The sequence below is a fragment of the Diachasmimorpha longicaudata genome, chromosome 13 (assembly GCF_034640455.1).
Source record: "Diachasmimorpha longicaudata isolate KC_UGA_2023 chromosome 13, iyDiaLong2, whole genome shotgun sequence".
NCBI lineage: Eukaryota > Metazoa > Arthropoda > Insecta > Hymenoptera > Braconidae > Diachasmimorpha > Diachasmimorpha longicaudata.
This window is the reverse complement of record NC_087237.1, coordinates 6,026,984-6,039,359: the sequence shown is the minus strand read 5'-3', so window position 1 is coordinate 6,039,359 and position 12,376 is coordinate 6,026,984. Positions and strand designations below refer to the sequence as shown.

The 12,376-nt window shown below is 42.4% G+C and overlaps 2 protein-coding genes across 3 annotated transcripts; one reads left to right on the top strand and one right to left on the bottom strand.

The window, feature by feature from the left end:
* Positions 1-192: 192 nt before the first annotated feature.
* LOC135168803 (disintegrin and metalloproteinase domain-containing protein 10-like) lies at positions 193-9,326 on the top strand. Of its 2 annotated transcripts, XM_064133341.1 has the most exons (13): positions 193-636; positions 1,142-1,382; positions 1,466-1,610; positions 2,531-2,649; positions 2,931-3,317; positions 3,702-4,055; positions 4,166-4,290; positions 4,639-4,767; positions 4,836-5,342; positions 5,610-5,737; positions 5,818-6,067; positions 6,414-6,453; positions 6,567-6,832. In XM_064133341.1, the coding sequence occupies exons 2-13, from the start codon at positions 1,289-1,291 to the stop codon at positions 6,665-6,667; spliced, it is 2,379 nt and encodes a 792-aa protein (XP_063989411.1). In that variant the 5' UTR covers positions 193-636; positions 1,142-1,288; the 3' UTR covers positions 6,668-6,832. The 2 variants fall into 2 exon arrangements, with proteins under 2 accessions (XP_063989411.1, XP_063989410.1); XM_064133340.1 differs by lacking the exon at positions 6,414-6,453 and having other exon boundaries at positions 6,567-9,326.
* Positions 9,323-12,171, bottom strand: LOC135168825 (ATP-dependent RNA helicase abstrakt). Its single transcript, XM_064133387.1, has 3 exons — positions 11,941-12,171; positions 10,656-11,638; positions 9,323-10,502 (listed from the first exon to the last, which is right to left on the bottom strand). Exons 1-3 carry the CDS (start codon positions 11,992-11,994, stop codon positions 9,650-9,652), a joined length of 1,890 nt encoding a protein of 629 aa, XP_063989457.1. The 5' UTR covers positions 11,995-12,171; the 3' UTR covers positions 9,323-9,649.
* Between the last annotated feature and the right edge of the window lie 205 nt (positions 12,172-12,376).

Below are 12,376 nucleotides of genomic sequence, written 5' to 3'. Positions count from 1 at the left end.
GAGTCCACGGGGATGATACCCCCACCGTCCTAGGATTCTGTTGTCGGGGTGGATCGAACTCGATGCCGTGTCAGTCCTGTCCCTCCGCCTCGGGAGTCGTCCAACGCCACCAGTCGACCCAGACTGCGACAGATATATTCCAACTGCTGTGATAAAAGAAACGGAAAACCCCTGCGATGACGGTGGTGGTAGGATGGAGGGAGTCGTTGTCCTCGGATGAGTCTCGTTCACCATTTCCACCACCCGTTCACCTATCCCCCCCTCTGTCCTCACCCCTCTCAGTCCGTTAACCAACAAAACAGAAACATCGGTGAAACAGAAGTGAAGTAGACGAAGGCTCGACGAGACGCGTTCCACTGAACACCTCTCTCAGCGTCTACTCCATTGTTTGTTTTTATTAATTCATCCTCGAGTGATTAACCGGACCAGTGTTTCCACTCGTGCTCCTTGTGTTACACATGGAGTCCTCCACGTGACGACAGATATCCCCAGTGGGGACAAAGAGTTCAATGAAATTAAATTTAATGGTAATCCAGTGATGACGAAAGACACGTTGGGTGGAATTAAACTCTAGGACGAGAGAGTGGAAGTATTAAGGACAGTAACAATAGCCTCGTCGGTGGGTGCCTCAAACAGGTAGGTGATGATGATATTATCCTCCAGTTGTTTCCGGATATAAATTAATTGTTTTGTTGTCCTCCTCATGTACATCCGTTTTTGCATCAATCAATCCTGGGGAGGGGTTTTTTTTTCCTCATTTTACTTTGTGTCTACCTGTACCAACCGCCTACCTCAGCAATTCCGGTTTTATACAGCGATGCCATATCTATCCAATCGGTTATGATTCATCTCGTTTTTCCACGCGTTAACCCTCTGGTGATGGAAATTCAGTGGTGAAAAAAAAAATATATATAATCGAGTTCCTGATGGACAGGCATTCCCCCTCGTTACACCAGTCTTATCCAATGTGTTACATTTGTTCGATAAATCTCAGTGTTTTATTTATGTAACAAATTGATGAAAGGCACGTGCAGTTGTGTTGCATAAGGTGATGTGCATAACAAAGTTAAATATAATTTTAACTGATAATGGTTGTCCTGGGAGGGACGTTTTTATTCTACTGTTTATCTGATTGTCGAAGAGTGATGCGACTGATCAACGATGTGACACGTATGGGCCTGGACCTGCCTGAAATCTTGTGGTGCAACTGGACATTAGGATCTGGGGGCACTAGACACTCGTGATACGCCACTGAACGAGGTTTGCGGGGCCCCGGGGACTTATCGCGATGTACGCAGTCCCAACGAGTCAATGGGCCCTCGCGATCCTCTTTGTCGTATTGATAGACGCGTGGCCGCTGCATCCCCTACCGCCGCACGAAGGTCAGTTCAGGATGTTACGTCGGGGACTGTGGGGGGGGGGGGTGGCAGTTGTACCTTGAGCTGTTTGTTTTTTTTTTTTCTAGGCATTGTCAAACGAACATATATTGGGCATTATGGGCCCGCTTGGTACGATCCTAGGGTCCTCAGGGAGCACAGGGGGAGGGTCCGGAGAGCCGCCGATGGGGAGAGGGAACAGGCCCTTGTGCTCAGCCTTCATGCCCTTGATAGGTGGGTCTCATTGGGGATTTTTGGAGGGAACTGTCGACGTATCTGAGGGATGAAATTTTTGGGACTGACATTTCCAGGATTTTTTCATAATTAATCGCAGTATTTTGATTGACTGAAAAATTCGCTCTTTTTTTATTAAAATTATTTTTTCGGAAATACCAATTAGTATTTATTCCCGTCAGAATTGTCACGTGGAGATTAGTTTTAAAATGCTCGCGACTAGCAATTTGCAATTCCAAAAGGAATGTCTTGGCCTCGGCGCACTCCACAAAAGTGGCTTTTAACCAAATTCAAAGATAACATTTCTTCACGCATATGGGTATTTCCCTACGTTTCAAGTGATAATGTGGGTCACGTGGGAGGTGAATGCAAAATAGAAATAATGAAGCGAATGAAGCCATCGTCAATCGTTTTATGGCTTCGTTGACGCAAATGTCCTTGGAATTAGTGCTTATCCGATTTTCACGACGATTTTTGCACTTTATCCGCTTCATTTTTGATGAAATGAAAAGAAAATGAAACTCAAGTGAGATTGTTCTCGAAAATATTTACAAAGACTAAATAAAGTTCCGAACTTGAGGAATAAATGTGAATAGAATCAACTACTTTTAATCTTTGGTAACTTTAAAGCCTCTGAATAGAATTTCCCAAACTCGGAACAAATTTTAAAGTAGCTTTTATGAGCTTAGAATGAGGTGAAACTCATTCGAACTCGGGCGAAGACTTTAAAGATTAATTTTAAAAAATCATTTTCCCGGAATAATTGAACGAGTTTAAAACAGCTCGTCGTCTTAAAAGAGAAATGTAGGGAAGTTTAGGGACGTTGTGGAATTCACAATTCACCAGCTCTTGGGTGAAATATGATTCAATAGAATGGAATTCGAACTTTCCTGTTGGATTAAATCATTTTTTCCGCTTAGAAAATTTACAATGCACCTCATACGAGACACCAGGATTTTCGCAAAAGACGCTGTGTTCGAGGGCACCGATGGGCCAATTCCCTTCGACACTCTACACTCCTACGTTGGCACGATCGAAGGTATTAATATCATTAACATAATCCGCAAAACGTCGAGCGATATTTATTTATTTGCAATTTATCTCTTAATTCTTTTAGCATAAATTTGTGGGGAAATTAACGGACTATTCATTTCACATAATTAAACAAATTTTATTGATAAAATATACGACTCCATTACAGTGAAATTATAATTTCCAACAAAAACTGTGAAAATGAACAGAAAATTCAAATGCACTTTCACTCAATCGGAATGCATAATTTATCTGAATGCATCCAATTAAAATCTGAATAATCTCCAGAGGATGAGAACGCTGTGGTGGAGGGAATCGTTACCGCTGACGGTCTCTTCGACGGTTCGGTATCAACCCAACTCGAGGAGTACTATTTCGAGCCGACGAGTAGGTACTTGTCGAGAAGTTTGGCTAATCGAGTGGAAGAAGACGAAGAGATCGATACATCACCAGCTTATCACACGATAGCGTATCGAGCCTCGGACGTCGTCAATCCCAAGTCCTCAAAGCGCTGTGCGAGTCAAAGCTTGCATCTCGGAAATATGAGCTTGAGCAATTTGAGGGAAGATCAGCAGGAAGTGCGCGGGAATGATTATGGGGACTCGTTCGAGCCGTATTTCGAGCAACTACAGGACCACAGAATCAGAAATTATGGGGGCTATTACTCGAGAGAAGGTAGTTCGGACTTTATATTACGTATTTTCTGTCGTCGTAAATGAAAATATAGCGCATGGAAAAATAACGCTTCACATTATCGTTGATTTGATTTATGACTTTTGTGGTTTAAAGTTTATGGGTTCCATTTTGACGATTTTTCGCGTCATTTTTTTTTATGAAAAATTTAATCTAAATGACAGTTATATGTCGCGGTTATTTAAAGACCATTAGTCGGCATTTAAAGCCTATTAAAGTCGTCTGAATAGGAGAAATCTCAATCAACACTTCTCAATTAAAGTATATTTGTCCTTCGAAATATGTGCGATTCGATCGCCCATATGACAGATTTTTCATGCTTCAATTTTCCTCTCATCTACTTTTGTCAATAAAAATGTCTACCAGGAAAAAAGAGCAGTTACACAGCGCTGACAATCGACAGAAATCGAATAACCAGACACCTCCACAAACGAGCGACAGTCGATCCCCGAAAGACCACCTGCATGCTCTATCTCCAAGCGGATCATCAATTTTTCTCGCGCTACGCCACCGAGGAGGCTTGCATCGAAGTCATGACGAGGCACGTTCAACGAGTCAACTCAATCTACAAACACACTGACTTCAATCAAGACGGCAGACCCGATAATATAAGTTTCATGATAAAACGCGTCAAAGTGCACAACGCCGAAGCACTCAAGGACCCCAACTATCGCTTCCCAGGGAATTACGGGGTTGAAAAGTTTCTGGAACTTTTCTCAGGTAATTATTGGGGATTCAATCAATTATCGAGGACAATGGCGATGTGGGGGAGGAGTTGATGAAGTTATAGGGGCGTAATGTTTTTGTTTTTCCTGATTGGATCCTTACAGAGGAAGACTACGATGCCTTTTGCTTGGCGTACATGTTTACCTATCGGGATTTTGAAATGGGGACTTTGGGACTCGCATGGACTGGCGATTTGAAAAATGCTGGTGGCGTTTGCGAGAAGAATGGGGTGAGTTTTCTTCGGGGGTTTTGATCTTAATTAGACCCTTGGGAGGAGATCGAACAAGGGGACCTTTGTTTCAAGAGACGACTTTTTGGCAAAATTCTTACAGCAACTTTCGGGTGACTGAGAAAAAGTTCATAAAATAATTGAAAAATTAAAACCAAAATAAAATTCCCAGGAGTTACTTTCTAATTGAAAGTTCCAACAATTCCCTGAACTTTATCTATCACCGGAAAATACTGTAAACGTATTTAATAGCGAAATATCCTCGACACGTCGGAGAACCCGGTTTAATCTCCCCCGAATCATTTCATTCACCCCAAAAAACAATCTAATATTAACCGAATCCCCCAGCATTATCGTGGGAGTATGAAATCCCTGAACACAGGTATCGTAACGCTACTGAACTATGGAAAGCACGTGCCACCTGCTGTTTCCCATGTGACACTGGCGCACGAGATTGGCCATAATTTTGGATCACCAGTGAGTGCCCAAGCTCTTTCAAACTTTGATCAATTAACTTTTAATTAAACTCAGTTCCCTTTTACTAGCACGACCCTGAGCAGTGTACACCCGGTGGTGAAGACGGAAACTTTATAATGTTTGCACGTGCCACGAGTGGAGATAAACGCAACAATAATCGCTTCAGTCCGTGCAGTTTGAACGCCATAAATCCGGTATTGAACACCAAAGCAAGATCGCCGAAGGGCTGCTTTACGGAGCCACAGGCATCGCTTTGTGGAAATGGAGTTGTTGAGGATGGAGAGGAATGCGATTGTGGATGGGAGGAGGATTGCAGGGATACCTGTTGTTTTCCACAGAGGAGATATCCACCTGCTGAGGGAAAACCCTGTACACTCACCCCCAGGGCCACGTGCAGTCCCAGTCAGGGACCTTGCTGTACAAATGAGTGCAAACTCAGGTTTGGGGACAAGTGCAGGGAGGACAATGGATGCAGAGACGCTAGCTTCTGCGATGGCAGAACTCCACACTGTCCTCCATCCATCAATAAACCCAATAAGACTATTTGTAATGAGGAGTTTGTGTGCTTCATGGGGGTGAGTTTCCAATTTTGTTTTTTTGTCAGCTAGTGCTTCATCCATATTATTTTTTAGTCACATGCAATTTTATCATTTTTAGTCTTAAGAAAACAATTCAGAGCTTTAAATTCTCGTCAGAAAAATTAGCGCTGGAGATCAATTAACTTACCTTATCTACACTCCACCAGAGAATCCTAAGACTAAAATTATTATCCAGTTAAGAAACCCTCAGTTTGAATTTTGGAAAAGGGGATAAACCAGTGAATAATTTCCTCTGCCTCCCAGGAATGCACCGGAAGTATTTGCTTGGCCTTCGGTCTAGAATCTTGTCAGTGCATACCAGGTCCCAACGATCCAGCCACAAAAGCATGCGAGTTGTGCTGTCGTCTGCCTGGTGAAAATCAACCGTGCCTGTAAGCCCATTAATTTTCCAATTACTCTAAGACACTGATTTTCACTCTGACTCATCGATTACCTTGAATTATTGATACAGCTCGTCGTTCGACTGGAATTCACCTCCGTACGATATACCGGATAAATTTGCCAAGCCCGGTACACCTTGCAATGATTATAATGGCTACTGCGACGTATTTCAGAAATGCAGGGAAGTTGATCCCAGCGGACCACTGGCAACTCTACGTAAATTGTTACTCTCAGATGAGAGTCTTGCCACGTTTAGACGATGGGTCGCTGAGCACTGGTATGCCGTTGCTCTACTTATTCTGGGGACCATATCACTTCTCGTGAGTAGTCTTCAATTATTTTCATTTTTCAGTTCTAATTATTTATTCCGTTCTATTCGTGGTTTTTCTTTGGAAAAGTTGTGGCAGAGGGTGATTGAATATTTTGGGAAAGTTGATAAATTATTTTTGAAGATATCGAATGAACGGATGTTAACAAATTGCCAATCAAATGTGAATACGTTTAAAACTGTAAACTATGTCTTTAAAAAATCCCGAAATTTTTTTCGGGTAATTGATAACAGAACACGAAACTGCCACCATTTCACCCCCTTAATTATTCCCCCAAGAAATTATTTGTCCTGAGTTCTTAATTATTCATATGATTTATTTAATTTCACCACGTCAGACACACTGTAAAAAAGTCCCCAAGGAGATCTGTGAGAAAAGTAAGTGACCCTAGAATTCCCGTACCCCGACGTCTCCTAAAAATCTAAAATAGAATAATCGATTAGTACCCACTAGCTTAAAACCCCCTATTCTGACCCCCTTTTACCTTTAGATGGCGAGCATCCGTTACCTGGGCAAACGTCCGGATCAGAAACTCAAGTCAGTGACGATAATTCACAGTTCGACAACGGAAACAGTGAGACTGCCGCCTGAAGGTACCGAGGGTGTGACAGTTCACCCACCAGTGGTGCGCGCTAAACTTCCATTAAGTAGAAAAGTACGTGAGAAACGTCACCACGTCAAGCAGCACGCTGGTAGAAACGATAAGACAGTGAAGAGTGTCCATCCCAATGGTAATAAGAAAGTGAGTAAAAAGAATATGCTTCAGAAGAAGAAGAAGAAGAAGAAAAAACGAGTGGCGCCGATATTTATCGAGGAGGCGGGTCGCAAGGTCTTGGTGGAGCAGTCACCACTTCACAGTGGACCAGCAATAGGATCCCCTGAAGCTACTGTTCCAGTGACAGAGACAGCTGATGAAGGAGGACCCAAGATTGTCACCAAACAGGTGAAAAATATGAAAAAACGAAAGAGCAAGGAAGTCATTGACTATTCACAGGCTCAAGCTGATAAGGTTGATAAGGTTGACAATGTTGTGGTGGCTGATAATGCCGATCCAAAGAGCAAAGTGAGATCCTGGCTACTGGCCTCATCCTCCCATTGCCGAGTGGAACCACTGACAAAAAGTAAGTCAACACCTGCCGGCCTAACTAATGGTTTGACCAGTGGAAATCGTCTCCCTGCCATCGCCAAACCCAGGAGACGAGTCGAACAGGCCAATCGCACCACTGCCGCCTTCGCCAGGGACACCAAGAATGATCGGGTACGTCTTCAAATAGTCTACAAACCGCCATTCAAATTCTCTGTTAGACTGAGAAAAGCTGAAAAAATTGGACAATCGAGTAATCAACGTGTTCATAGTCGTAATCCACCGAGGACAGCTGTACTTGTGAGAACTTCTAATAAGAAGGAGAAATTTAGGATAGGGAGCAAGCAGGGGAGTTGTGGGGGCAATAACGGTGTGCCAATGGAGTCTTCCAATGCTGCCAATTCTGATATTCATACTGTGCCCTCCGATCTTGAGGTGCTACTTTCTGAAAGTGAATTTCTCTTTTCTGAGTGATTTTTCGATTTGGGAGGAAGGGGGGGGGGATAACTAGGGGAAAATTTTGGGTATTTTGGGTATTTCGGGGGATGTTTCAGTCGTTTAGGGGAGGAGGAGGAAGAGTAGTCATTTACTCTGGGAGATGGGGCTGAGGAGGGCTTGAGGAAAGGTAAAAAAAAATACTGGAGGTGTGAAAAATATTCTACCGAATTCTTCCTGAAGTTTCCTGCGGAATGTTCGGGGAATTCTGCGGATTTTTTCGCACGAGAGTGAAGATATGTGCTTTCTTTTCATCTTTTTCCATAAGAAGAATTTTTTTCGTGTGGTAGAACGATTCGAGTCGACTCCAGTACTTCCTGGAGAAGTAAAGGATCCACATCGTGTTTAATTTCTTTTAACAATTTCATAGACTTCGAACATTCGGCATTTAATTTCGAAACTAATACTTTACGAGATAATGAAAAATACGATAAAGCAATTGTTATAGCATGTGTTGAAGACATCTCGTAAACATTCCGATAACTAATGAAAAATTCTTAACATTTGTTAAATTAAAAATTGGCTCCTTTGCTTCTCCTGCAATGGCCAATGATCTGAAAAAAAATGTATACTAGTCTATCTCCTCGACTCGATCCGCGGAGAATGTCCGCCCCCCGTTTTATTACACGTACGTAATTACCAATTAACCGACGGTGCAATGGCCGTGATACTCACCGTATAACATACATTAACTGTGATTACCTCAATGTTATTAATCATTTTAATTGCAACTCTATTCCAAGGCGAGTCTTTCGTCTTCCGATAAACTCAGTACATCCTCCCAGACGAGTGAGTCTGTGGATTTTGTTGAATTTAACTCTTTAGATTGATCGTAGGGTAGTTAAGGGGAGTCTGTTGTGAGTTTTGAAAATCCGAGACTGTTGTAATGGGTTTGAAACTCTACTTTTCAAGTGAAATAATTCGTGAAAAAAATATTACTTTTCATTTGCCCTGTAGATGATTAAATTATTAACAATAGCTCACCAGGTAATTTATTTTCTCTAGAAGTTCAACAATTCTTCGAAAAACAAAAAGCCTTTTACAGCCCATTAATTTCCCAATCTCCCCACAACAGTCTGCGATTTAAAAAACTCAGAACAACCCTCCCCCCCTCAAATGAATTAAGTAAGCGAAATGAAGTGTTAATTATTGTGATATGTGCCAACGCCAGATGTAATAAATACTGTAACTACTCAACGCACTGCCGAGGTGACCGAGATTCCGCCACAACTCTGGTGTGCAAAATTGCTTTGATACGCTTTCCACTCCATGCTGTGTAGCCGAACAGCAGGAATAATCGATAATCGGGGAATTGCACTAGTTAATGACATTGCTAGTTCCATTATATCAATTAAAATCGTCTATTATGTAAATATTGACTAAACAAAAGAAAAAAAAGTAACGCATCGTGTGCAATAAACTTAGGAACTGAATTGTTTTTACACGTGTGAAAAAACTGTACATAGAACTGCTTCCTACATCAAAAGTGTTTTCGTCCAAACTTCATGATCCGAGAGATAAACAATAACTACCAACAAAATGCAGATTATATATTACTACATACAACAATATACATATGTAAAAGAATTGTTTGGCTGTATTTTTGCACGGGCTTTGTATAAATAACGTAATGTATTAATGAGGTAAATTAAATAATTGTTCATTGATAAATTTTTCTAACAATTTATTTGCATCCTGTACAGTAACCTTATCCACTTTAATTCACTTAAATTAGAATTATAAAAATACAATAAATATACCTTAACATTCATTTACATAATTGTTTACATAATTTTTTCCGTTTGTGTTGCATCGACACGTAATCCCTTCTCCCTCTTTCAACGAAACGAAGAAAGAAATCTTCATCCTAATTTCTACAAATATATGAAGCGGAGGAGAAATTTAAGCCCCAATAATCGGTGCCCCCTAATGATTCACGATAATAGCATCCAATTATCGTTTCACTCTTCCAATACCTAATTCCCCCATTCCCCTTAATAATCCGCGGCATTACTAGCAAGGTAATCCCTCCGTCCAATATTGGAAGCCTGTTTATTCTGAATGGCCTCCAATTTGGGGCACTCAGTAATCCTGTGGCCAAGACCACCGCAGTAGCTGCATCCTCTCTCATCCCCAAGATTCAGATACTTCTCGTTCTCCGAGCAAAGCTCCAGTAGGAACGGCGGTACCTTCTGCTTAGCCTCCATGAGCAGGTGCTTGAGATCGAGCAGAACAGACTCATCATTGGATTTGTTGATGAAGGTGGTGGCGATGCCAGTTTTGCCTGAGCGTCCGGTACGACCGATTCGATGAACGTAGTTCTCGACGTCGTCAGGCATATCATAGTTGATGACGTGCTGCACATCGGCAAAGTCGAGTCCCTTGGAGGCGACGTCAGTGGCCACAAGTACGTCCTTCTTGGCCTTTCGAAAGGCCTCGACAGACCTCGAACGCTCCTCCTGGTCCTTACCCCCGTGGATGGCGACTGCTTCGACTCCCTTCAGCAAAAGATACTCATGAATGGCGTCAACGTCCTGTTTCTTCTCCGCGAATATCAGCACCGGTGGTGGTGTCTTCTGGAGGCACTCCAGCAGGTAGACAATTTTCGCCTCCTGCTTGACGTAGTCAACCTCCTGTATGACGTTCATCGAGGCAGCACCAGCTCTACCGACGTTTATCGTCACGGGTTTGACGAGGGCAGACCTCGCAAAGTTCTGGATTTTCTTCGGCATTGTTGCAGAGAACAGAAGGGATTGTCGCTGACCACGGAAGAATGAGAAGATCGTTCGGACGTCCTCCTCGAAGCCCATGTCTATCATCCTGTCAGCTTCGTCCATGCAGAGATACCTGAGAATGTTAGATTTTTATGATTTTTTCACTGATGTATTGAGAAATTAATTTACACTCTTTTATTTTATGTATTTATTACGGAATTGGAATTTCATTCAATTTATCAGTGAAAAATTCACCACGACTCATGAATTCATATTAAAATTTTACCTGCAGACATCAAGTTTCACAGTCTTCTTTCCCAACATATCCATGAGTCTCCCCGGCGTCGCCACCATGATATGCACACCCCTTCCAATAACCTTCAAGGATTCAGCAGGTGGAACTCCCCCAATCGCCAAGCAGCTCCTGATCTCTGGACAACCCTCTGCCCTCAAACTGTTGGTGTAATGTTGAACGATGTCAAAGGTCTGTTTGGCAAGTTCCCTCGACGGGCATATGATAAGCCCATAGGGACCTTCATTCGGCATAAACGGCATACCCACTTCCTGCTCTAGGCAAAACATAATCAGTGGTAGAACAAACACCAGGGTTTTTCCACTGCCCGTAAAGGCGATTCCGATCATGTCCCTTCCCGACAGAACAGTAGGTATCCCCTGAACTTGAATAGGCGTGGGTTTGGTGATGCCCTTCTTCTCAAGCCCATGAATGATCCCTCGATGGAGTTTCATCTGTTTGAAGCTGGTGAGAGGTGTAGGCACGTCTTCCCCCTCAGCCAGAATCCGAAGTTTTCTCCTAATTTTTTCTGACCTCTCTGGTCCCGCTGACAGAATTATCCTGGGGGGACGCCAACTTGTCTTTATTGGATCCTCGTACTGAATGCCCTTGGCCAACTCAGCCACACCCATGAGCGCTTTGTTCTCGGCGACGCTCTCCAGAATTTTCTCCTCTTCCTTCAACTGTTTCTCAAGGGCACTCTCCTTCTTCGCTTCCGCCATTCTCTTGAGCTCTGTGTGCTGATCGAGCAGCGATATGTTGGATTTTCTCCCCCAGACTTGGCCATCGTCGTCCTCATTCTCTTCCCTGTCTCGCTCGTTTTCACTACTACTTTTCCCTGCTAGACCTTCCTCTTTGATATGGCGGAGACGTCCCAACTTCATAAGCTGCTGCTTCTTTCGCTCCTTCACCGGAATGTACGGTACGTAGTCGTCAGAGTCAGAACTGCTGGATTCTTTTACTCTATCGTACTTACGCTGGAAATTTTGAGAATTTTTTCAAGGTCACCGAAGAATGGAGGAAAGGTAGGTGGAGAGGAGATAACATAACATTTATTATACTAAATAATTTATAAATTATTGTTGAGCACATGAATTTGATGGTTAACTTTTTGACAAACAATATTCATCCAATAGTGCTCATATTATCATTATTAAGGGTATAAATTTGTTCTTCAATTCCTCGAGGATTTTCTTCCGAAGTAATTAAACATTGCAATCAAATAAAATAGAGAAATTTACTTGTAAACGTAATTCATGTCTATTAAGCGTGAACTAACCTTGCTGGAACTTCCATTTCTGTTTTTATCGTCACGTCCCACAGTCGAAGACATTTTTTCAATTAAAAATATTCACAATTTGATAATTTAATCCACGAAATTGTGTCTCATGAAGTCACTACTGAATATTTTATTGTTTATTATCAACTATACACATCAAGCCCTGTTGAATGTCGACAAACACATCACAGAACGTAAATAGCATCAGCGACGCCCCTCAAATTGCGCAGGCGCAGTAGTGGTCAAAATGCCGGCAAGACGACAGCACGTGTGACAAAGGTTATATAATCAGTCTAACAAATTCTATATTTATGATGGATTAACAACGGTGGGGTAATCCTGCGGACAGGTAACTCTCAATACTCTTCTGCTTGTTTGATTTTTGGGGTAGTGACAGCGTTATTATCTTACGGGTGGCTTGTAACAGCCTGATAAG

Coding starts and splice junctions, on each gene's coding strand:
- LOC135168803 (XM_064133340.1), top strand. CDS start 1,289: ATGTACGCAGTCCCAACGAGTCAATGGGCCCTCGCGATCCTCTTTGTC. Junction 1,611..2,530: donor AGCCTTCATGCCCTTGATAG/GTGGGTCTCATT, acceptor TTTTCCGCTTAG/AAAATTTACAATGCACCTCA. Junction 6,068..6,566: donor TGGGGACCATATCACTTCTC/GTGAGTAGTCTT, acceptor TTTTACCTTTAG/ATGGCGAGCATCCGTTACCT.
- LOC135168825 (XM_064133387.1), bottom strand. CDS start 11,994: ATGTCTTCGACTGTGGGACGTGACGATAAAAACAGAAATGGAAGTTCC. Junction 11,639..11,940: donor GAAATGGAAGTTCCAGCAAG/GTTAGTTCACGC, acceptor CAAAATTTCCAG/CGTAAGTACGATAGAGTAAA. Junction 10,503..10,655: donor GTGAAACTTGATGTCTGCAG/GTAAAATTTTAA, acceptor TAACATTCTCAG/GTATCTCTGCATGGACGAAG.